This window comes from Pseudophryne corroboree, chromosome 2 (genome assembly GCF_028390025.1).
Source record: "Pseudophryne corroboree isolate aPseCor3 chromosome 2, aPseCor3.hap2, whole genome shotgun sequence".
Taxonomy (NCBI): Eukaryota; Metazoa; Chordata; class Amphibia; order Anura; family Myobatrachidae; genus Pseudophryne; species Pseudophryne corroboree.
Window position 1 is genome coordinate 831,164,056 of NC_086445.1, and position 26,107 is coordinate 831,190,162.

At 44.1% G+C, this 26,107-nt stretch overlaps 1 protein-coding gene across 10 annotated transcripts in view; it reads left to right on the forward strand.

Moving 5' to 3' along the window:
- Positions 1-26,107, forward strand: part of CDKL5 (cyclin dependent kinase like 5) — an 850,075-nt gene that overhangs the window by 317,976 nt on the left and 505,992 nt on the right. For all 10 annotated transcript variants that reach the window (XM_063955716.1, XM_063955713.1, XM_063955718.1 and 7 more), the window contains one exon: positions 20,560-20,730. In XM_063955716.1, the coding sequence (XP_063811786.1) occupies positions 20,667-20,730 (64 nt within the window). In that variant the 5' untranslated portion in view covers positions 20,560-20,666. The remainder of the gene's footprint in view (positions 1-20,559; positions 20,731-26,107) is intronic.

The window sequence follows — 26,107 nt, forward strand, 5'->3', positions numbered from 1 at the left end:
CTGGGCAGGAGTGACACCGGAGGGAACACGTATGGCAGCCGAAAGTTCCATGGAATTGCCAGTGCGTCCATGAACGCAGCCTGGGATCCCTTGTCCTTGCTCCGAAGACTGGAACCTTGTGATTGTGTCGAGATGCCATCAGGTCTACATCTGGAAGGCCCCACTTGTCCACGAGGAGTTGAAACACTTCTAGATGGAGGCTCCACTCTCCGGCGTGTACGTCCTGACGACTGAGAAAGTCCGCTTCCCAGTTTAGGACCCCCAGAATTAACACTGCAGATATGGCTAGCAGATGGTGTTCCGCCCACTTAAGAATCTGTGATAATTCCCTCATTGCCATGCGGCTTCGAGTGCCGCCTTGATGATTGATGTATGCCACCGTGGTGGCGTTGTCCGACTGTACTTGAACAGGTCTGTTCTGTATTAAATGCTGGACCAAGTTCAATGAGTTGAACACCGCCCGCAATGCCTGAATATTTATCGGGAGGAGAGACTCCTCCTTGGTCCACCGACCCTGAATGGAGTGTTGCTCCAACACCGCGCCCCAACCTCTCAGACTGGCATCCGTCGTCAGAAGGACCCAGTTGGAGATCCAGAAGGGACAACCCCTGCTCAATCGTTGGTCCTGAAGCCACCAGCTCAGTGACAGACGGACCTTCGACGACGAGATCATTTGAGACCTGATCCGGTGAGGCAGGCCATCCCACTTGGCAAGAATCAGCTTCTGCAGAGGGCAGGAATGCCGACACCATGAGACCTAGCACTTGCATTGCCGAATGTATCGACACTTGCGGACGAGATAGGAAGCATTTAATCCTGTCCTGAAGCTTCAGGACTTTCTCCTGAGACAAGAACAACCACTGGTTGTGAGTGTCCAACAACGCCCCCAGGTGCACCATGCTCTGAGCAGGGACCAGGGAAGATTTCTTCCAGTTGATGAGCCACCAGATGGCATAGGAGAATTTCTGGGGAATTTGCCGGGATCAACAATTCGTCCTGGTACGGTAGGATCCTGACCCCTTGATGGCGGAGTACAGCCATTATTACCGCCATGACCTTGGTGAAGACTCGCGGAGCTGTGGTCAAACCTAAAGGTAATGCCCGAAATTGGTAATGGAGGTTGCCAACCGCAAACCTCCGGTACTGCTGATGCGACACTGCAATGGGCATATGCAGGTAAGCATCCTGTATGTCCACGGAGACCATTTAATCCCCAGGTTCCAAGGCCAGAACAATAGAGCGAAGAGTTTCCATACGAAACTTGGAGACCCTCACAAATTTGTTCAAGGACTTGAGGTTGAGAATGGTCCGGGAGGACCCATTCGGTTTCGGAACTAGGAACATCGGTGAATAGTACCTCATGCCAGAGGCACCTGTACTACCACTCCTGTGTCCAGGAGGGACTGTACCACCGAATGAAGAGTTTTTGCCTTCACCTGATCCAAAGGGACCTCTGTCAGGCAAAATCAATGAGGGGGACGATTCTTGAAAGGATATGGCGTAACCTCGAGTGACGACTTCCCGTACCCAGGCATCGGAAATGATCCTTAACCATTCCTGGGTATACCCTAGAAGTCGGACCCACACCCTGGGATCCCCCAGAGGGAGGCTCGCCCCGTCATGCGGAAGGCTTGTCAGTTTTGGAAGCTTGCTGACGGGCAGCCCAGGCCTATTTGGGTTTGGGCTTATTGGGTTTGGAAGTGCAAACCTGTACGCCTGGCCTTTTGCTTTCCCTGAAGTACGAAAGGAGCGAAAGGGAGTACTCTTAGCCTTTGGCACCGAGTAGTACTAGATAGACATGCTGTTTTAGCAGAAGCTAAGTCAGCCACTATCTTGTTGAGGTCTTCTCCGAAAAGAATGTCTCCCTTAAAAGGGAGTACCTCCGGGGTTTTCTTAGAGTCCAGATTCACAGACCAGGACCGTAACCAGAGAATACGGCGAGCCAAAATGGACGTAGTAGAAGCCTTGGCCGCCAGAATACCGGCATCAGAAGCCGCCTCCTTAATGTAATGAGAAGCTGTGACAAGATAAGACAGACATTGTTTAGCATGATCAGAAGCATTGGAAGGCCTCTAGCCTCCAGCTCCTGAGCCCACGCTTCAACAGCCTCTGCAGCCCATGTCACTGCAATGGTGGGCCTATGCGCAGCACCAGTTAGGGTGTAAATTGCCTTTAAACAACAATCCACACACTTATCCGTCGGTTCTTTCAGAGACGTGACGGTAGTTACCGGCAGAGCTGAGGATACCACCAGCCGCGCCACCTGCGAATCCACTGGCGGGGGTGTTTCCCAATTTTTACTTAGCTCCGCTGCGAGGGGGTAGCGAGCCAGCATCTTCTTGTGAGGCGTGAATTTCTTTCCTGGACTTTCCCAGGACTCCTGACGTATGTCAACTAAATGGTCAGAATGAGGTAAAATCTGTTTAACCACTTTCTGACGTTTAAACCTGTCCGGTTTCTTAGGGGCATCATCAGGCTCCGGGTCATCAGTAATTTGAAGAATGGTCCTGATAGCCTCCAACAAGTCAGGAACACCACCTGTGAAACAGATTCCCCATCAGAAGCGTCGGGATCAGAATCCGTGGGGTCAGTATAAACGCCATCATCAGACGAGGTTTCTGAGATGTTGGTGGATTGTGAGGAAGTAATGGCCCGCTTAGAGGACCTCTTGGTCTTAGGCGGGCGAGGGTTAGACTTCTGAGTAGTCAGTGATTGGTTCAATTGCTCTAACTGAGCGGACAGTTGATCTGCCCGTGGCGGGTTAACAGCGGGGACCATAATCGGTTGTACCGGCACAGGAGGTCCCTTAGGGGGCGTTAGTCTAGTTACCAGCGTATTCAATAGCGTGGAGAAGGTAGCCCAAGGTGGATCATTTTGAACCCTCGTTGCTACAGTCCCACTTAGGGGCACTACTGTGCGATGTAACATGAATAAGGGACACTACTATGTGGTGTAATATTAATCAGGGGCACTACATGTGTTGTAATGTGTATACGATTGTGCTAATGTGTGGCCACGCGCCTTCCTTGTGAGACAACACCCCGTTTTTGAATGACCTAAAACTCATGTAGTTTGCTAGGAGCTCTATAGCGAAATTTTTGACTGCCTCTACTTCCTATATAGGCAGTCAAAAGTAAAATGTGGTATGTAACCCTACCTGCTATATGCCTCTTGACGCTTCAGAATACAATCAAGTATGGGAACCCAAGTACCCCCTTTTCAATACTAGTGCCCCATTTATAGTATGTTGATTTGTTGCTTTAGAAGTTTAGAAGTTGTTGGTACATTATACTCTTTCAGGCTGCTTGTTGCTTTCTTTAATCTCCCTACATCTCCTGACTCTCCTTTGCCCATATATATATATATATATATATATATATATATATACATAGATAGATAGATAGATAGATAGATAGATAGATAGATAGATAGATAGATAGATAGATAGACATTTTTTTGGCCTTTACCAGTTTCCCTATATAATTTATCCATGAATTAAGGTTAATAAAGAAGAAATATGCACTTAAGTTGGAAAATGTTCTTTATGTTGTATTATGTTCTTATTTTACATATTGGTTATGTTGTTTGCATTTTATTGAAAGAAAAATATTGCTACGGCCTTAATATTCTGAGTATGTTCGCTACCTGTTTTTCTTTACTAGACATATGCTGCTAACCATGTGTTTTGCAAATTTGTGTTTACCAATAAAAACAAACTTTTTTAAATGAAAATGAAAACCAACAGACTGAATTATAAATATCTAATTGTAAATGGTCCCCGCTCTGGGCCTTATTCAGACCGGATCGCGGCAGCGATCACAATCTGAATCCCTATGTGGAGTGCACACGCGCACCCTGGGAGACCAGTGAAATTCTAACAGCATCTCTGTGCTGCGATCGCATCTGCCTGATTGACAGGCATGGGGCGGGAGGGGGTGTGCCAACGACGTTAGAACGTTGGGGGTAGGGCCTGACATGCGGGGGGACTAGCCCTGTGCTGGGCATCACCCCGCATGTCAGAGTAAATGATCGTAGATGTGTTAAATTTGGGTGTAGTATGGCTGACCGGCGGTCTCCTGACCGCCGGTCAGCTTACCGACGCCGGGATCCCGGCAGCATACCGACGCCGGGATCCCGGCGGGGAGGGGCGAGTGCAGCAAGCCCCTTGCGGGCTCGCTGCGCTCGCCACGCTGCGGGCTCGGTGGCGACCTGCGGTCGCCACGGGTTCTATTCCCACTCTATGGGTGTCGTGGACACCCACGGGTGGAAATAGTCCCTGTTGGTCGGCATGCCGACCATCGGGAAAGTGAGCCGTCGGGCTCGTGGAGGAGGTCATGTGACTGTCGGTCAGCTGACCGGCGGTCACATGAATACCACCCGTTAAATTTAGCACATCTACGATCAGTTCTAAATTACCCATATGTTGGACATTTTATTCAATGACAGTGATAGGCAACATGAATCCCTTCAGGGGCCACATGGCCAGGCTCATAATCTTAAACAGGCTGCACATTACTCTTAAACTCAGAAATAAGTTAAAACAATTCATTTTATTAAAGAGACATCTACATGTAGTAAAATCAACAACATTTTAAATGAGTGTTACAAGCTGTTCTGTGACTATCAGCATCATTATTTCTTACCAGGACATTTTGCAACATGTTTATTCTTAAATGACAGCAATTTGCATCTGAAATTAAGATTTAACCATACCCCATCAGTGGTCACACTGGGATAATAATTATGTTGGTCCTAGTGGGCACACCGTCTGCGACCACCCCTACCAGGCAGCTTTCTATGTAAGGAGAGCAGGCAGCGCCCTCTTGTTGTGCCAGCGCTGCAGACACGACATGAGACGGCATTGGGCAGGTATCCCTGTGTGCCCCCTCGTGTTGTTCCAGTGCTGCAGATCTTATGGCAGTGACTGCCACTTGTGCGCCCCCATCGCTGATGGTTGGATGGACACAACCCAATGCCACCCTCCTCATCACGGAGCGTAGACATGTGAGAGGAGCTCTGATCCAGCCTGAAGAAATGCTGAGCGAGACGTAGAATCAAGTGTGGACTCAGAGCGCATGTACATATCAACAATTGTGCAAAAACACATTTATTTTAGTTTATTTTCATTACTTGCCTACTTTACCCATATAGTCCTCGTATACTCTCATTCTTCACTGGTCTGCTGATAAACCGCAGGCAGGGCTGGCAATAGAAATCTTGGGGCCCGGTACAGTGATATCTCTGGAGCCCCCTTAGATTTTATATACTGCGTACACAGTATAAATAAAGAAGTTTCAACAGCAGCACTCAAGAAGGGTGGTCTTCAGTATGCCGACTGATGGGATCCCGGCGCACAGTATACCGGCGCCGGGATCCTGACAGCCGGCATACCGACACTTATTCTCCCTCCTGGGGGTCCACGACCCCCCTGGAGGGAGAATAAAATAGCGTGGCGCGCATAGCAAGCCCGCAAGGGGCTCATTTGCGCTCGCCACACTGTCGGTAAGCCGGCGGTCGGGCTCCCGGCACCGGTATGCTGGTCGCCGGGAGCCCGGCCGCCAGCATACCATAGTGAACCCCTCAGGAATAAAACACACAACGACAGCCACTTTCAGCCGACATTTCAATGCAGCAGCATTTTCGTCAGGGTATATATACAGTATACTGAGTTCTAAATTTGCTGCGCTATAAAAGAAAATGAATAAATAAATATTTATTTACTTATACACATATATAAATATGTCTATCTCTGCTTCCTCCCCCACACACACCACAGTCTGTCTCCCTCTCTCCTTCCTCCCACACACCTCAAAGTCTGTCTCTCTCAATTACTCCATGCTGCATTCACAACTTCCCCACCCCAAAGCCCTGTATCCCCTCACCAAGCCACAGCTGCGCTGCACTCCCCAGTATCCAGATCCTCACACCGCATAGCAGGTACCATGCGGCGCTCACACTTCACCAGAAGAGGCGGGTGCAGGGCACAGGAGTCCTGTCAGCGGAGCTTCTGCCATGTCCTGTAAATGCTTGCAACAGAGCTGGACTCGGAAGAGTGGATGCACACTCGTACCGCCCAGTCACTATGTGTGAGAGGCTCCTGTCACTCTGAAACCGTACCCACACCACCTACAGCTCGCTGCCTTACTTGGACAAGATGGCTTACATCCCTTCCAGGCACTAAGCTGCGTATCCTTGGGGCCCAGTACAGGTGTCCCCTTTGAAACCCCCCCCCCCCCCTGTCGCCGGCCCTGCCTGCAGGCACCCCAACCCCACAGTAGCCCAGTCCAGGAAGTAAGTCAGCATTTGTAGAACCTATAAAATCATCAGTTATGTAAAATCCACACTCACACATTAACGGTACATAAAATGCAGTGTGTTTATATTATAATCCTAATTGATTTTACATTCTGAACATGATGACCTTTCCAGTGTCCTGATTCATTTAGCTGGCAGTAGTAAAAAGAGTGAAGTTTCCTGCAAATCAATTCCCCCCCCCCCCCACACACACACACACACACACACACACACACACACACACACACACACACACACACACACACACACACACACACACACACACACACACACACACCACACTTTCAGTTGTATAATATAATTTATAGCATAATAAAACACCGTTATTACAAATTTAAATATTATTTATTGTACATACAGATGGGTCCACGGTTATCTTGAATAGTTTTCTGTGCCTAGGCACATGCACATGATTTATTAGCAAAAACTATTCATCTATTGTTCTCAGCTGCAATACAATACAATACAGAGAACAATACACCAGGGGATTAAGTCATTACAGCAGGGGATTAAGGGGGTAATTCCAAATTGATCGCAGCAGGAAAGTTTTTAGCAGTTGGGCAAAACCATGTGCACTGCAGGGGAGGCAGATATAACATGTGCAGAGAGAGTTAGATTTGGGTGGGGTGTGTTCAAACTGAAATCTAAATTGCAGTGTAAAAACAAACAGCCAGTATTTACCCTGCACAGAAACGAAATAACCCACCCAAATCTAACTCTCTCTGCATATGTTATATCTGCCCCCCCTGCAGTGCACATGGTTTTACCCAATTGCTAACAAACTTGCTGCTGCGATCAACTCAGAATTACCCCCAAAGTCCCACTGGCCAGTCTCACTTAATCCTATTAAAGGTCAAGATAAATGTGGACTCATCTGTATAACTTAATACACATTAAATAATTTTGGCTAATCTTTTAACTATCCCGTAAGCATAAAAAGCTAAATTAAAGGGGGTCTTTTGTGACGTTACATGTATAATGGGCGCTATTGTGGTATGACATATATAAGGTGTACTACTGTGTGAAAACGTGTAGGTGTCTCTACTGTGTGGTGTAATGTGACTAACGGACACTGCTGTTCGGTGTAATGTGAATTGGTACTAATTCTGTTGTCACGCCTCCTTCTCCATGAAACTGCAGCCCCACATTTTTGTTGACAGGTACGAAAGGTAGACAGTGCTTAAGGTGACAAGAACAAAAGGTCGTCAGGTTTAAAAGGTCGACATAACAATGGTCCAGAATTTGTCGCGTCAGGGCCACCCCTCTTGGCGGCCCATGCACGGATCCAGCCATACGTGCTGTTTTTGGGCTTTATTCGACTTTAGAAAGATGTAGCATTCATCAAATCATTGATACCTGCAATCTCTGACACATGGCTGCTTCCACAGAGACCATGTTAAGATGGAGACACTGCTCCTGCCATAGGCTGGCGCAAGTGTCGCCCATGGTGCACAGTCTAGAACCACCAGCAGTGTTACTGTGTACTGGGGCACAGACGTTGGGCATTACAGTGCTTGGAACTCTCCAGTGCACGCTAGTACACAAGAGGAAGGCTGAAACTAGCATTCCCATATTATAACACCTCCTACATGGGCTCAGGAGTGGACGTAGTAGTGTCCATCTCTGAATCAGGCCCAATACGTGGTTTTACTATTTTAGCTATTTTTATTATAAATAATTGAATTAAATTAGGGCCTAATTCAGCATGGGTTGTAGATGGCTACCCGCCATCTATTGGGACGCAGCGACTGCATATGGCATCAAATGGTCTGGACTTGCCTGCGTTGTCCAGACTGAGCCTCCCCAACGCCGCAATGCAATGCTGTTGGAGCAGCGTTCCATGCTGAATTAGGCCCTTAGTTAATTCAGTGGAAAACTGAAAACTACCAAACTATGAATAGAAGTCACTTTGTAAGTATGTAACCCCAGTTATTTTGGTATGTAACCCCAGTTATACTGTCTTGCTTATGTGAACCATATAATGTACAGGTATAGTCCTACCCAGCATGAGGAACCTTAGTACGAATTGTGTAATGGTTAGCATTGTTGCCTCTAACTGTGTGGAGTTACATTATATTCTCCCGTGCTTGTGTCGATTTCCCAGTTTCCTCCCACACTCCAAAAATATACTGGTAGGTTAATGTGCTCCCAAAAGTGAACCTGTGTGTGTGTGTGTGTGTGTGTGTGTGTGTGTGTGTGTGTGTGTGTGATGGACATCTTAGGAGGGCCAAGTATCTTATCTTCCGTCACATTCTATGTTTCTATGTTTCCTTTCATTGACTGTAAAATTTGTACTGTTTTTAATTTGTAACACTTTTTATTGAGGTTTTACAGAATAATAAAGCAAATCAAATAAACAGGGATTTCACCACAATAGTAGTAATACAACATGCGGGTTCCTGCCTTGTACAATAGAGATTGTAGAAAACAGAGGCCAAAGTATCAAACTTGTAGAACTTAGCAAACGACCCAGACCAAGTAGCCGCTCTGCAAAGCTGAAGAGCCAAGACACCCCGGGCAGCCGCCCAGGAAGAACCCACTTTACGTGTAGAGTGGGCCTGAACAGATTTTGGACAAGCCAAACCTGCTGTTGAATAAGTATGCTGGATAGTAAGCCTGATCCAGCGAGAAATGGTCTGCTTAGAAGCAGGACACCCAATCTTGTTGGGATGAATATAATCTTCATATACAGTTTATAGTGAGAAATAGAGAATCCGGGAAACCCGATATGGAACTATGGACCTTTTTCAGACCCTGTCACAGACGGGCAAAACTCACAAAAACAAAAAAAAACATCATATGGTGTAGTATGTTCGGAACACAGAAATACAATGAATGCAGCAGGGTAGAAGACGGCAATATATAGGGGACTTCTCCTTCACCAATACAGGTTGAGTATCCCTTATCAAAAATGCTTGGAACCAGAAGTATTTTGGATATCGGATTTTTCCGTATTTTGGAATAATTGCATCCCATAATGAGATATCATGGCAATGGGACCTAAATCTAAGCACAGAATGCATTTATGTTTCATATACACGTTATACACACAGCCTGAAGGTAATTTTAGCCAATATTTTTTAGAACTTTGTGCATTAAACAAAGTGTGTGTATATTCACACAATTCATTTATGTTTCATATACACCTTATACACACAGCCTGAAGGTCATTTAATACAATATTTTTAATAACTTTGTTTATTAAACAAAGTTTGTGTACATTGAGCCATCAAAAAACAAAGGTTTCACTATCTCACTCAAAAAAGTCAGTATTTCGGAATATTTGGATATGGGATACTCAACCTGTAATAGATTCAATAGATTATCGTACCATACACACACCTACAGTAAGTGAAGTAGGATCCACACATAAAAGTTTCTGTAAGGTCCACAACAATAGAAGTTCTCTATGAACCACTCCCTCTTCTACAAATTTCCCAGACTGTGCTCGTAGATATAAAAATTGGGTCGCATACCCAATTTACAGCATAAGTGGCTGGGACCTGCACATCTTTTCCTATGTGGAGGTTCTTCAAAGAATCACGTTGCCAAACTCTCATATGAATAATGGGGATAAAGGAGGATCCCAATCACTTTCTGACTTCCAAACAACTTAATTTATTATACTCAAAACATAACTTTCTTTAAAATAAAGATTAAAAAGTTTTTGGTGATGTATACTCTATTATTACAACCTGGTGTCAAGGCAATAATGTTAACAAAAAGACTTTTCAAACACCTGACCTGATGATCAGGTGATCAGCCCCAAAGATGGTAAGGTATCAAGTATCCAATAGGGTTAAACAATAGGTGTGCATCACTCTCTCCAATAACGCGTTTTGATGCTGTCTTCCTCAGGGTGCTAAGATAGCAAAATCTGCGACCAACCGGAATAACCCCCTATACCATCAGTACAATCAATACAATTAAATCACAGGACTAAAATAAAATTCTGTACTGTTTTAACTTGTAATCTGTTTCAGTGTAAGAAAACATTGTAGAATATTTTTAATATGATGCTACATTAACAATTACAATTTACAGGAAATCTTAGTTTTAATTATGCAGATGTTCTATTGAATCTCTTATAATTCCTCTTCAATTAATTGTATCTGTACTTTTTTAGTTTTATGTATTTATTCCTTTTTTGAATAGCTGCCAGTTAGTAGCGGTTTATGTGGTAGAACAGCGGTTACAATGCAGTGGGTTCTGGAGAATGTCCAGTTTTCCTAAGTTGCTTGATAAACAGTGTTCAACCTTTTTGCTTTCTATGAAATGTATTGTCAGTTTGATTATGTAATGGGGATTTCTCATTCACTATGTCACAAAGAAACAAGTGGTAATTATAAAAGCCTTTTCCGCTTTCTTAATTCTTGGGTGCTGAGTGCTGACAGTCCGCTAAAAACTCCTACCGGGCTAGAATTTACCCTGAGCTTTTTGCATTTGGCTTTTAGTCATTTTTTAATACCATTTTCAATATGATATTTGTCACTTTTACCCTTTATAATACATACAGAATCTATTACTAAGCATGCATATTTGCATAGCCTTGTATGCGCAGGTCTACTCTGCCGCTCACAGAAGAATTTACATTAAACATAAATATTTCATGCCCAAGATTGTGGTTGCAGCATTGGCCTATGTAATGATGATTGCTAGGGATCCTGCTCAGTTGTTAGCTAGGTGCCAATTTACAGAGTACTCAAATTTCCATTAAAAAACATATTATTGGTAAATCATTATAAATATACCCAGGGCTATGTGTGTCCACAATCATTTCTGACCTTCTGGATTATCAAATCTTGGGTAAAGTAGTCTAGGGACTTTAGGAAATTGTACTTATGGTTGGCATATGATTGAAGAACAACTGGCTATGGATGATGGATGGAAAGGAAAGTACTGGATGGACCGGGGACATCATCAGTTCTTCCTCTGGTGGCAGATCACATGATGTGGGGAAGGCCTTTTGTCCCTTAGTCCTTTAAATAATGTCCTACATTCCCATGTAAAAGATAGCTATACTTACATATTATATTTGAATCCTCCACCTCTTGTATAGTCTAATAGTAGTTGTCCAACTCTTGTAACCTAATGGTGCCCATACACATATGAGATTATCGGTACTATCCTTCGATTTCGACCACATCTGTGAGAGAAATCGAAGGATTGTATGCACATTTTAGTACCTTTCGACACGATGCGCGGGCACGCCGTTCGAATATCGCGTCTCAAGATATTATGTGCTGCACATAATATTTATCGAATCGCAGTGCGATCGCATGTGTTTCTAAAAACACATGCTATATATCGCACTACGATGTGTGATGGGCACGCCGCTCCCACTCGGGGATGACGTGCCCATCACGTGATTACCATGCGATCTATCGCATGGTAATCTTTTTGGCAGTTCAGGTGCGATTTCATCGCACCTGAACTGCCGGTGCGATCCCCCGTGACATTGCGTCGTGGGGCATCGCACAAGTGTATGGGCACCTTAACTGTTTTCAAGTCAACAGTGTGTCTATCCATTAATATGTTTGGTTATATTTCCACTAGGTTGTATGTCTTCTTTCGTGTGCCCATGCGTGTCAGTTGTGATCACTAGAACTTTACACATTAAGGGCAGATTTGCGCCCCACTTTTATGCAGACATATATGTGAAATATGGCCTATGTGTACCCAGCGACATCGGCAGCGATGTGACCCGGCCGTGGAGCCAGCTTTGGCAAGTCTATACACACTTGCTGATGCCAGCAGCGACGGCGGCAGACAGTCAGCATTTGGCAGTGTGGCCCTCGCTAATGACATACTCCGTTAGCCCTGTGTGTAGGTCTGATGGAGGATGTTGCTAACGACTCATGGGAGTGCGCATCGTCAGCGACATAGTGCATGCATACTGGACGATTTGAACATTTTCTCATTCCGATCGGGTAAATCGTTCAAAATATCATCTAGTGATAATAATCTATCTTAAGACTTGTGATTTGTAGAGTTCCACTCCGTTTGAACACCGTTGTATTTATGACCCTGGCTATAGAATTTCTATCTCAATTCTGTATTCACTACTTGCCCCATCTACTCTTGAGTTTAAGTAATCATTCAAACACGCCTGGGAAGGGGCCTAGGGTTATGTTTAGAGGTCGTTGACTGGACAAACATTAGACAGTGGGTGGCTAAATCTTCAATTAATACCAGTTTGAAAGAAAATTATTTTTAAAATGTACTCACGCTGGTACTTGGTATCTGAAAGGCTACATCACATTTTTCCAGGGTCTTCGCACCTTTGTTGGCCACAGTGTTGTCAAATAGGGATTTATCTGCATATCTGGTGGGATTGCCCCCAGAGATCCAAATATTGGGTCGAAGCGATATGTTTGGTGTCTAATGTGGCTGGTGTCTCCCCCCAAGGAGAACGGCAGGTCACGTAACCTGTCCATATCAATAAATCCATGTGCTAAAAGTATGGAATTGCGCTTCATGCCTATTGTATTACATGCAGTGTCTAATTTATAAATGTACTGTAGGTTTGTTTTTTGTTATAGTTCCATTTTCACCTTTGGGGGCCATCTATCCTAATGGAGGGAGTAATGAGCAGAAAATCCAAGTTGTGCCTTTTCTGCTTTAACTGAATCATGTTTTCACAGATGGGCAGTACGGATGGAGTAATGGTTAGCATTACTGTATCACAGCACTGAGATCATGGGTTCAATTCCCATCGTAGCCCTAACTGTGTGGAGTTTGTATATACTCCCTGTGATTGCATGGGTTTCCTGCAGGTACTCTGGCTTCCTCCCACAATCCAAAAATATACTGGTAGGTTAATTGGCTCCCAACAAGATGAACCCTAGTGTGAATGTGTATCCATGTACATATTGGGCAGTACGGATGGTGTAATGGTTAGCATTACTGCCTCACAGCACTGAGGTCATGGGTTCAATTCCTACCATGGCCCTAACTGTGTGGAGTTTGTATATTCTCCCCGTGCTTGCGTGGGTTTCCTCCGGGTACTCCGGTTTCCTCCCACAATCCAAAAATATACTGGTAGGTTAATTGGCTCCCAACAAAATTACCCTAGTGTGAATGTGTGTGCGTGAACATGTGATAGGGAATATAGAGTGTAAGCTCCACTAAGGCAGGGACTGATGTGAATGGCCAAATATATATCTGTAAAGCGCTGCGGAATATGTGTGCGCTATATAAGTAACTGGTAATAAATAAATAAATAAATAAATATTGTATATAGACTGAAAACTCCACTGGGGCAGGGACTGTGAATGGCAAAATAATCTCTCTAAAGCACTGCAGAATATGTATGCGCTATATAAATAACTGGTAATAAATAAATAAGCCACAAATATTTGAACTTCACTGGAAACTGGAAGAAATACTAATGTTTACTCCAGAGAGCAGTTCATTGTTCTATCAATACAGCAGTAACAGCTGAAAAATCTGCATGGACTTCAGGTTTCCATTTTAGTTCAGTCTTATTTATTGTTATTTTTTTTCATTGTTAAATATCAGATTTATACGCAAGCACAGAGGATTGTTCTATTCACTGGGAACACCTGGGAAGTTTTCAATTGGCTGTGTCGTTGTTTTGGATTAGCAATGGGGGACCGTGCTGGCTGCTGTCCAATAGTTAAATCAGCTTGAAACTAAAATAGCTGCCCAGGCTTGTATTGCTCGCTTTCCAGGACAATTGTACTGAGCAAGCACACTGTGCAGTATGATAAGTTGGAATGCAAGGATTTTTTAATACCTCATGCTCTGCTATTGCCTAGGTAAGAAGACATGCACTCCTGTGGTTACGTTTATGCTGTCTTTCTGCATCATCTCCTTTAAGTGTTGTGTGGTTACAAAGGATTACATATTTACTTTGTATCATAACAAGTCAAATAAAAGTACTTGTGATTCTTTGCACAATACAGTATCCAGTGAATAACCCACTCAGGAAGGGGAGCATTGTGTGCGCCACCTGTTGGTCAACCAATAAAAATGCCAATGAATAAAATGAAACTGATGCGATCGATGGATACTGTTGATAAAGGATTGAAAGTCGCTTCTTAATTTAAACTTCCATGGTTTTTCAAAACCATGGAAGAATCGCACAAGAGATTGGTTATTAACATGTGTTTTACCCATTTATAAAAATACATACATTAAAGGACTCATAAAAAATTAAATAAATTCTCATTAAAGAATTCATACATTTCTAATTATAAAAATAGAGATGTATCATGTACTGTAAGCAATTGTTAGATTACTGTCCCTAGATAAACAGTGTTATGCAAGGAAATATGCTCCCTTCAGAACTACAAGTCCCACACTCTTGGAACTACAAGTCTCACACTCATAATCTCTGCAATAATATATGAATAGTCAGGGCTAATTGAGCAGCTCACTTAAGAACCTCTGGTGTCTTTCCTTGATTATAGCCTATAGAAGTATGCAGGACTCTGCACAGATAGTAAGGATCCCGATGTCTGGAGCGTACCTTTAGTATCATAACAGACGGTCACCTTTTGTGTAACATTCTGTGCATAGATCCAGTTTGCCACTAGAATTACAGAGATTTCAGTCTCAATTATTATTCTCTCTAGCAGTAAACCGACATGTAGAAAAAAACAAAAAAAAACAAATTCCAGTAATTACCTGACGCGTTTCATCTTAATCAAGACTTTTTCACAACATTGATGGCATGAATGGATACATTCTATTCACAATGATGGAATTTATAGATATGAGAGTCACTGGAGCTCAGTCTCTACTTTGTTAGATTGTAAAATTATCTTCTTCCAAATAACAATATCTAATTTAATGCGTCAGTGAACTGAGATGCATTTTCCAGAGAAAGCCACCATCCACTCATGACCAACTAACCTCTACCATTACATACAGCAAAAATTGTCCCTCAGACAAAGTCATTTTCCTGTCAGCGGACAAAAATATCAATAAAAACAGTTGCAGTATACAAAAATAGAACCACATAACATCATAAAGCAATGAGAAACCGTTTTGGTATATGTGCCATGCAGTGTTTTCTGTTTACCCAGATGTTCTAGCTGTTTCACATGATTTTTCTTTATAACATTGAGCGTTTACTCTTGCTTAGTATTTGAGATTAAAGTTTGTTTTCTGAACTGTGTTCTGTTTTTCGATAATCTCAAAGTTTATATAGTGTTTTATCTCAGTCTGCTCATTGCTCTGTTTATGTGATTAAATCATTAAACCTCATATAAATTATTTGAAAATATGTCTTATCTGGTGGAATGATTACTCAGAGGAATTTGGATATTTTTCCTGGATAAACAGACCAGTTTAGTGTATTTATTTTGTGTAACGAACAGGCATTTAACTGGGATTTTTTTAGTTGTTGTTATTTTAGTCTTTCTCTAAAACTTTTATACCTGAATTATTCAGTTGTATGTATTGCCATCTTCTTCAATGACCAGCCAATGACATCTTTTTAGTTCTTATTGTATTCTCCATATTAGGCATACAGTGCCAGCCTCTTTCCAGCTTCTAAGACAAGCATAATACAAATCATCAGAATTATAAACCAGTTAGGTTTACAGTGCTAGACCCTTTATACCTTCTGTCTGGTTGTACAGCTTATCCAGGAGTGGTCCAATTCCACCAAAGAGCAATAGTTAGATCAGTCCACAAACATTTGTGTGGGTCTGAGATCTTTATTTTTAGTACTTTTAATAAGTCTGTTCATTGAAGGCTTGTAGACACAACTGCATTCCCCTGGTGGACCTTTTATGCCCCAGTCCGACACTGCTTAGGGCAGGGCCGGATTAAGCCTTGGGGGTGCCCAGGGCATTTAGGACAGGGGGGCCCTGGTGGAGTAGGGGTGTATATTAGATTGTGCATATATGACTGGTGTCACCTGTGTTGAACTATTTCATTGATAAGAAAGTGTTTCAACACAGGTAATTGCAATCATACTGTAATTTAAGAGTGAAGACCAGGTAGAGAGCATTTTGTCCCTCCTGGAATGGGTCATGGTGGGAGGTATGGGTTTTGTATATTAAATTTAAACCAATGGTGTATATTAGATTTAAACTAATAGTTTAATAATGCCTGGATACTGTTTATAGCTCCACCTAATTGTAGTACAATGAAGGCAACTTAACCTTAAAATGCACATAAAAAAAATCTATAATTTATCTTGTCACATGCAAGAATAGCAGTATCCTCTGTGCTAACTTGCACACTGGGACAGGACGCAGGAGGACCCTGTGTGTGTCTCTCTGTCTAGACTCTCATTAGATAGCAGGTTACACAGGACCCTAACTCCAGGCAGGGAAGAGGAGAAGCTGGGATCACAGCTTTCTCCACCCTCCTATCTCTACTCTGGTCGGTATCTCATGAAACCTCATAATCCTGTGTCTCTGCCTGCACTGCATACTGTCCTGCTCTCATACTGGCTGCCTGGCTTTGCTGTTGCATAAGAGGAAAAGCAAGTGATGTCAGTGTGCTCTGGCCGGGGGGCCCCCTGACAAAGGGGTGCCTGGGGTACAGTATGCCCTGCATCCTCCCCCCTTAATCTGGCTATGGTTTAGGGGCAATTGTATGTTCACTGGAACATCTGATCATTTTGTTATTTAATTTAAGTGACTAAATTTTTCGTTTTCTTTTATGATTGACTTAGGTTAAGTACTTAAAGTATGTCCAATACAATTTTAGTTTAAAAAGAATCATTAAAAAATAACAACAAAAAAACAAAACATCGATCGTCGCAACAACTTGACAATTGATGATCAGAACATTGCAACTTCGTTTTCCCAGCACGTGATCCTCTCTGCAGCCTCCAGAGGTCCCTCTGAGAGGGGCAATTGCAAGCTTTCTGACATTTCGCATCAGGTGCGACTATGCCAGGCAAGTGGATAAGTGATAGCACAATATTGGAAGCTGATCTGTCATGTCCGATTTACAAACTGATTATGAAAGTACTGTGGCTGAGTGTAATTACAGATGCTGCATTTTCTCTAGGTTGTAAAGTAATTTGTGCACCAGCGCGAGGAACTTCATTAGAAGATGGCAGAATTATTTTGCCAGTTTGCACCCACTGCTGAATTTATTTCACCCATTTCAAGACGTGGTCTTTATATATTTCCACTTGTGTAACTAGTAGAGTCAATCACTACACGTCTTTGCGTTCTGCTTTAATAATCCTATTTTCATCTGGTGTCTGTAAACCTCCATATACCAAAAAAAAGAAGTACAAAATATAGTATTTGGCAGTAAACCAGCACCATTGTTGGCTCATCAGAATAGGAAAGTGAATTTCTTTATGAGCGGACGCTTCACTAATAATTTGTGAAGTAATCATTTTCAATCCGACAGCAGAAATTCTGTTTTGTCATGACCATCTGTTGGAAAACCAAATGGAAATGTTTTTCTCACAACGTAATTGAGTGATTTAAATAGCATTAACTCTAAATTCAAACTTATTTCATTTGTGCATGTGCTTGAGACTCTTTCAAGAATTATTAGGCAGTTATTGTTTCTTATTTCTTATTGGGTGCCACAAGCACTTGACACGATATTAAGAAATTATGAGCCAGACAATAATTTGTGTAATAACTTTTGTCTAGTGAACAAAATAGAGCCAGTGTTTCATGATATATGTTGCTTTTTACCCCATTATTGAATATTGCTCACAATGTGGAATAACAATCTTGTTTCTAGTATTCCTAATGTTAACCGTAGTGTTCCTAATTATGGTTAGCGTTCGCTATGAAATTGAACTCCTCAAGCAATTATTTCAGCTCCCTCTTAATAAGTGCTGAATCATTTTTCAATCTGTTTTAAACACTCACATTAGGGATAGGGTTCCATTTTTGGAAAAAGTTCGGAAACTGGCAGAGGTGTCTTCACACTGAGCATATTACATGTCTCCATTTCATACGCGTTGACACCTGTCACTGATTTCCAGACAACCACTTTTTTCCCTAGTTAAACCTTAGTTAAAAATAAAATGGGCAAGATGCATTATCATTTGGAGAGAGATAAAGTACCAGTCAGTCAGCTCCTAACTGCCATGTTACAGGCTGTGTTTGAAAAATTACAGTTAGGAGCTGGTTGGTTGGTACTTTATCTCTCTCCAAGCAATGATTCATCTCGCCAAATATTGTCTTTTCATTTTCCGAGAGATCTTTTTCTTTTCTTTTTTCTTTGTTTTCTTTCTTTTTTGTCTAATACTATGTTTTGTTTTATTTTTTTTCCTTTCCTTTATTTTTTTCCCTCTTTCTATTAGTTCCCTGTATAGACACAAGAGTGAAAGGTAGTACATTTTTACTGACATGTTGAATTGCTTACAAAGTGGTCCTTTCTGTCTGTATACATGTCATGAATATTCCTATTCTACATATGGGGGGTCATTGTGAGTTGATCGCTCGCTAGCAACTTTTTGCAGAGCTGCGATCAGGTTAAATCTCAGCAAAACTGCGCATGCGAATGCACCGCATTGCACAGGGGCGTCATACAGGTACAAAGAGGATCGGTGCTGGGCGATGGATTTAACAAAGAATCCATTCGCACAGCTGATCGCAAGGTGATTGACAGAAAGAGGGTATTTGTGGGTGTCAACTGACCGTTTTCTGGGAGTGTTTGGAAAAACGCAGGCGTGTCCAAGCGTTTGCAGGGCGGGTGTCTGACGTCAATTCCGGAACCAAAAAGACTGAAGTGATCGCAGCGGCTGTCCAGAGCTACTCAGAAACTGCAAAAAAACTTTTTTTGTGCCGTCGGCTGCAAAAGCGTTCGCACACTTGCAAAGCTAAAATACACTCCCCCATAGGCGGCGACTATCTGATCGCAGCGCTGCAAAAAGTTGCTAGCGAGCGATCAACTCGGAATGACCCCCAGAGGTTGATTAATCCAGTAACATCATATAGCCGTCTATATGACTTCTTACATGTTATATAGTTCTTTGTCTAGATCAGTGGTTCTCATACTCGGTCCTCAGGACCCCACACAGTGCATGTTTTGCAGGTAACCCAGCAAGTGCACAGGTGTATTAATTACTCACTGACACATTTTAAAAGGTCCACAGGTGGAGCTAATTATTTCACTTGCGATTCTGTGGGGAGACCTGCAAAACATGCACTGTGTGGGGTCCTGAGGACCGAGTTTGAGAACCTGTGGTCTAGATTTAAAAACAATGATTTCTACTAGTCAGATAGTAAAGGGCATTCTTTTTATCAATTCTTTATTGTTTTGCAAGGTTTGAGAATTAGAGTAAAATACCGATAGCATGCTTTTGTTTTGGTGACATACATTACGATAGAATTCTCAGGAATCTAAAAATCTTACAGATACTGTACCTTTAAGGGCTACCTGAAATCAGCATGATCCACAGGGTGTCAAAATTCTAAAAAGAAAATATTTAATTTGGTCCCCTATTTTTCAATCGCTACGGTTCTCACCAGATATAGGCTTTCTCACTATATATCAAGCCCTACAGCTGGCAGTGGTCATGATTGATAAATTGTCCCAAAACAGTGATAGAAAGTATTTGGTTTTAGTCTTAAGAATAAATTGATTGCCAATTACGATTTTATTTTATTTTTGTTAAGAGGAAAAGCATATATAGGTGAAAATATAAGCAAACAATTACACACACACACACACACACACACACACACACACACACACACACACACACACACACACACACACACACACACACTTTAAAAATGACTAGTTTAAAAAAAAATATTATTTTGGTATGAATGAAATGAAGACATACTGTGCAGTATTTGTAACATACTGTGATTATACAAACAATGGCAATCCATTTTATTTACTGCATTACCTATTTTATTGAAAGTCTCTTGTTTGTGTGTCCCTATATTATAATGCATATGTAGCTGTATTGCACGGGAAGACTATCTACAGCAGTGATGGGTAACCTTGACACTCCAGCTGTTGTTGAACTACACATCCCAGCATGCCCTGCATCAGTTTTAGCATGGCCAAATAGTAAAACTGTAGCAGGGCATGCTGGGATGTGTAGTTCAACAACAGCTTAGTGTCAAGGTTAGCCATCACTGATCTACAGCTTCCAGCTATAACTGTCTGAGAAGTGGGCATACTGATGTAGTTTTCATTGAATAATAACTGTAGAGCCAATCCAATCACTGTAGCCTCATTGGCAATGTACTGTTTGATTATACGTGTGTTTATAACCCCGTTATTGCAACTGTCACTAATGGTAACTTGTTTCCTGCTCTGCAGATGAAATCAGCCTGAAACTAGATGTAGACAAGTGACCAGTGAAGATTCTCCTTCCTCTATACATTCTGCCATGTTTGTGGCTATCATAAGAAGCTGTGTTTGTCTTCATGAAGATTCCTAATCTTGGTAATGTGATGAATAAATTTGAGGTCCTTGGAGTTGTAGGTGAAGGTAAGTTCTCAACAATTAATATATTGTCAAATATGTGAATATAAACAAGGACAGACCCTTATAAAAAAAGAAATGGGGTACATTAATTGTTGCCATTCAGATGTGTCCTCATACAACAAGCCTAAGGGGTATATTCAATTAGGGTCGAAAGCTGCCGTCTGTCGAAAAGACGGCAGTTTTTGACTTTTTAAGGTCGAATCGTGATTCGACCTATTCCATCCCAGCAGTTTTTATTCGACAAGTCGGGAAATTTGACTTGTCGAATAGTACGTGAATCGGCGGTATAGCTGCCGATTCACGTACTTTTGAGGGAAACGGGGCAAAATTCGACAGGATTTGGCCCCGTTTCCGACCATCTCAGTCCGACATAAAAAAATGTTGAACTGAGATTAGGGACCTTAGTGGAGGAGAGGGGGGTAGAGCCGCGGGGAGACGGGGGAGAGCCGTGGGCAGCCAGACCCCCCGGCGGGCAGTGCTGGAGATGGGGGAGAGCAGCGCCGGAGACGGGAGAGCCGCGGACAGCCAGACTCCCCGGCGGGCAGTGCTGGAGACGGGGGGAGAGCAGCGCCGGAGAAGAGAGAGCTGCGGGCAGCCAGACCCCCCGGCGGGCAGTGCTGGAGACGGGGGGAGAGCAGCGCCGGAGGGGGGAGAGCCGCGGGCAGTGCTGGAGACGGGGGGGAGAGCAGCGCCGGAGACGGGAGAGCCGCGGGCAACCAGACCCCCTGGCGGGCAGTGCTGGAGACAGGGGGAGAGCAGCGCCGGAGATGGGAGAGCCGCGGGCAACCAGACCCCCCAGCGGGCAGTACTGGAGATGGGGGGAGAGCAGCGCCGACCCCCCGGCGGGCAGTGCTGGCGACGGGGGGAGAGCAGCGCCGGAAACGGGGAGCTGCGGGCAGACAGGGTGAGCAGTGCAGGAGGATGTCACAGCCGCCGCTCACAGCAGTGTCCACCCAGCTCCAGCAAGCGAGACCTCGCTTGCTGGAGCCGGGTGGACGCTGCCGTGAGCGGCGGCTGTGATGCGGGGATGGGGAGCGGAGGGATGTGAGGCAGAGAGACAGGAGGGGGAGACGGGCTTCCCCGTCTAGCTCCTGTATCTCAATTCGACTTTTTTAAAAGTCGAATTGAGAAGTCATTGAATAGCCCAAGTCGGATCCATTCCGACAAATGAATCAATTGAATATACCCCTAAATGCGCCATGTGGCACGAGATGCCCTGAACGAGTGAATCGCCAGGTCCTGTGTGACTATGCTATTGCCAGGCGTCTTTTTTTTGGCATCCTTTTACCCAAAAATGTGATGTCACTAGGATGCAACCAAGAGACTGTGCAGATGTGACACTTGTGTATCTGTGTGTGACTGAGCCTGTTTACGTAGCACAACGGAACTTCATATACAGATAAAGAGAATAAGTCGCATACAGATACTGTATACAAGTGTCGCATATCAAATTAATCATCACAATCTCATTGTGCGTCCTAGTTACATTGCATTGCGACTAAGATGCATTTTCAGGTAAAAAGATGTGAAAAAGATGGCCGGTGCTAGCAGAGTTGCACAGGACCTTGCGCTCCGATAGGGGCTATTTGGCGTGACTGCAGCAAGAATGTATGAGGATGTATCTGTATGTTGCTGGTTGGTGGAGCTTCAAAACCATGATGAATATGAATTCTTCATCATAAAACAGGTAGTAGTGTGATGAGATTCTGCTTTCTTATGCTTACATACTTTTTTATTTTTACGGGAACTTAAAAGCCCCATTACTGACTAAAAACTGGATTTTTTTTCTGGCAATTTGGGTTCCAAAATAGATATATTTGCATGAAAGATTTTACATGGTTATTACCACGTTTGCCCATCTATCGTCTATTTATCAGGTATTACATTGGTACATACAAGTAATGTATCTGGATAAAGAAAATGTAAAACTATTTTTACACCTTCCCTGCTTTGTGATGTTAGTGTTCAGCCCTTTTTTTTATACATTGCTGCAATATGGAATTATTTTTACAGCCACTATAAGCCTACTTATCTCTGCAAATGAGTGCGTAGTAATAAATAGACCCCTTTGTATATGGTGACAAATGATGGTGTTCTTAACTGCATTCATATCCTATTTATCTAGAACTACTGTAGGTTCACTTATAATATAATATATATTAAATACATACCAAACCCATTCTTTATGTACTTGTTTAGCGGTATGATTTTGCAGAATGCTACTTGATCAGCTGCTTTGTGTTTACTGCATTTTAAAGTGTCAAGAAAACGACAGTGATCTCTAAAACACTAGCAAAATGCCAGTGGGTATGCACCCATAATCTTCTGCAGTAAATGCTGCGTTCATATCATCTAGTTACAATAAAGATACAAGTCTGAGCAGGTTACCATGGAAATGTGCTGATTTAGTGAGTGGCTGTATCACTGACCTGATTTGGGAGTGTTGTGGACTCGGGGCTTCTTCCGATGACCGGGAAGAGGAACCGCTACTGGGTCGCAGTAGAGATGGCCGGATGTAGGTCTTCCTCATGCAGGATTAAGACAGCAGGCAGGAAGCACGGAAGAACACTTGAAGGTTTCCTGAAAGACAAGACTTGTAGAGATATTGAATGCTGAGGCACAGAGGTACTGAAGTGCTGGAGACACAGGTATTGAGGCACGGAGGTGCCGGAGGCACAGTGATGCTGAGTGCTGAGGCGCTGGAGGCACGGGTATTGAGGCACAGTAATGCTGAGTGCTGAGGCACTGTGGTGTTGGAGGCACTGAGGTGCTGGAGGCACTGAGGTGCTGGAGGTACAGGTACTGAGACACGGATGTGCCGGAGGCACAGTGGTGCTGAGTGCTGAGGCACTGTGGTACTGGAGGCACTAAGTTGCTGGAGGCACTGAGGTGCGTGGGGGCGCGTGAGCGCTTGGAAGCACGTAGGTCCTTGGAGGCACGGAAATGCTCGGAGACGCTTGGAGGCACGGAGATGCTTGGAGGCACGGAAGTGCTTGGAGGCACGGAGGTGCTTGGAGGCACGGAAGTGCTTGGAGGCACGGAAGTGCTTGGAGGCACGGAGATGCTTGGAGGCACGGAAGTGCTTGGAGGCACGGAGATGCTTGGAGGCACGGAAGTGCTTGGAGGCACGGAGGTGCTTGGAGGCACGGAGATGCTTGGAGGCACGGAGGTGCTTGGAGGCACGAAGATGCTTGGAGGCACGGAAGTGCTTGGAGGCACGGAGATGCAGACACAGAGACCGCAGGAACGTGGGAGCTCTGGAAATCACAGCTTCTGTGGCAGAATCGATGATACTCAGGCACCGGATCTCTGCCCGGCGTCTGGTTTTGAATTCCCCGCCCTTGCCTGATTGGCGGAGCAGGCAGGTGACGTCAGTCCTGCTCCGCCTCCCTGACCCCACTCACGATGGCGGCGCCCTTGCTCCGGGAAGCCGCCGGAGGAACGCGCCGACCCGCCGCCGGGACCGGAGACCGCCGGGGGAAGAGAGGCGCCGGGCAGACCAGGTCACCCGCAGGGACAAGCGCGGCCGCCACTGCCTGCGGTGACTGACAGTACCCCCTCCTCCAGGAGTGGCCCCTGGACACTTTCCGGGCTTAGTTGGATGTCTGGAGTGGAAGATCCGAACCAGTCGGGGAGCCGTTACTTCAGTAGCATTAATCCAACTTCTCTCCTCAGGACCATAACCTTTCCAGTCTACCAAGTACTGTAATTTTTTATGAAGATAACGAGAGTCAAGAATAGCTTTGATTTCAAACTCCGTTCCAGCTTCAGTCACTACAGATGTTGGCCTAGGGGATGCTGAGTGGAACCGATTCAGAATGAGGGGACGGAGGAGAGAAACATGAAAGGCGTTAGGTATTCGAAGGTGGGAAGGCAAACCCAGTTTACAGACCACAGGATTTAATACTTGTAGCACAGGGTAAGGACCGATGAACCTTGGAGCAAACTTCATGGTGGGCACCTTCAACCGGAGATTACGTGTGGACAGCCATACCCTGTCACCAACTTTGTATTGAGGAGCGGCTCGCCGTTTCTTATCTGCGAAGAACTTGTACCGGACTGAAACCTTCTTAAGATTAGCATGAACCTTACTCCAAATTTGTCCGAAGTGTCGTAGAGTGGACGTTACAGCTGGAACCTCTTCTATCGGAAGGCTTGGAAATTCTGGAACACGTGGATGGAACCCGTAGTTGACGAAGAATGGAGATTCCCCAGTGGAAGAATGAAACGAATGGTTATGGGCAAACTCTGCCCAAGGCAACAACTCCACCCAGTTGTTCTGTGAAGGGGAGAGATACAAACGAAGGAAAGTCTCTAGATCCTGATTGACTCGTTCCGTTTGACCATTCGTTTGGGGATGATAAGCGGACGAAAACTTAAGTTTAATCTGTAGAGTTGAACAGAGGGCTTTCCAAAACCTGGCGGTGAACTGTACCCCACGGTCAGAAACTATTTCTTGTTGCAACCCATGCAACCGAAAATGTTCTTGGATGAACAGTAGAGCCAGTTTCGGAGCTGTCGGAAGACCAGTCAAAGGCACGAAGTGTGCCATCTTTGAAAAACGGTCAACGATTACCCAAACGGTGTTGCAACCCTTGGAACAGGGCAAGTCAGTGATGAAGTCCATGGAAATGTGAGTCCAGGGTCTCACAGGAATAGGTAAAGGACGAAGTAACCCTGCAGGAGGCAGACGAGGAGATTTATGTTGTGTACACTGTGGACAAGAATTAACGTAATCTTGTACATCCTTCCTCATGGTGTTCCACCAGTAAGACCTTTGCAGAAACTTGTACATCTTCTGGGCACCGGGATGACCGGAAAACTTGGAGTTATGGACCCACTGTAGTATTCTTGGCCGGAATCTAGCTGGTACGGACATTCTTACAGGAGGAGGAGCTGGAGTAGTTAAAGCAGCAGAGACAGAAACTGGATTTAGAATTAAACCCCGCTCAGGAGATTCATCCTCGTCTGTGGAAACTGGTGAACAGGATAGCGCATCTGCTTTAATATTGAGAGTCCCGGCCCGGTACTTGATAACAAAAGAAAATCGAGTAAAGAAAAGTGCACATCTCGCTTGGCGAGGATTCAAGCATTGTGCGGATTTGATGTACAGCAAATTTTTGTGATCCGTGTAAATGGTAAACACATGTTTAGTCCCTTCCAAAAGGTATCTCCACTCTTCCAAGGCGGATTTAATTGCCAAAAGTTCCTGGTCTCCAATAGTGTAATTTCGTTCGGCCGGAGAGAATTTACGAGAGTGGAAGCCACACGGATGTAATTTCTTATCAGAGGAGTACTGAGAGAGAACGGCCCCAACCCCGACTGAAGATGCATCAACCTCTAGGAAGAAAGGTTCATCGAAATTTGGTTGTTGGAGAAC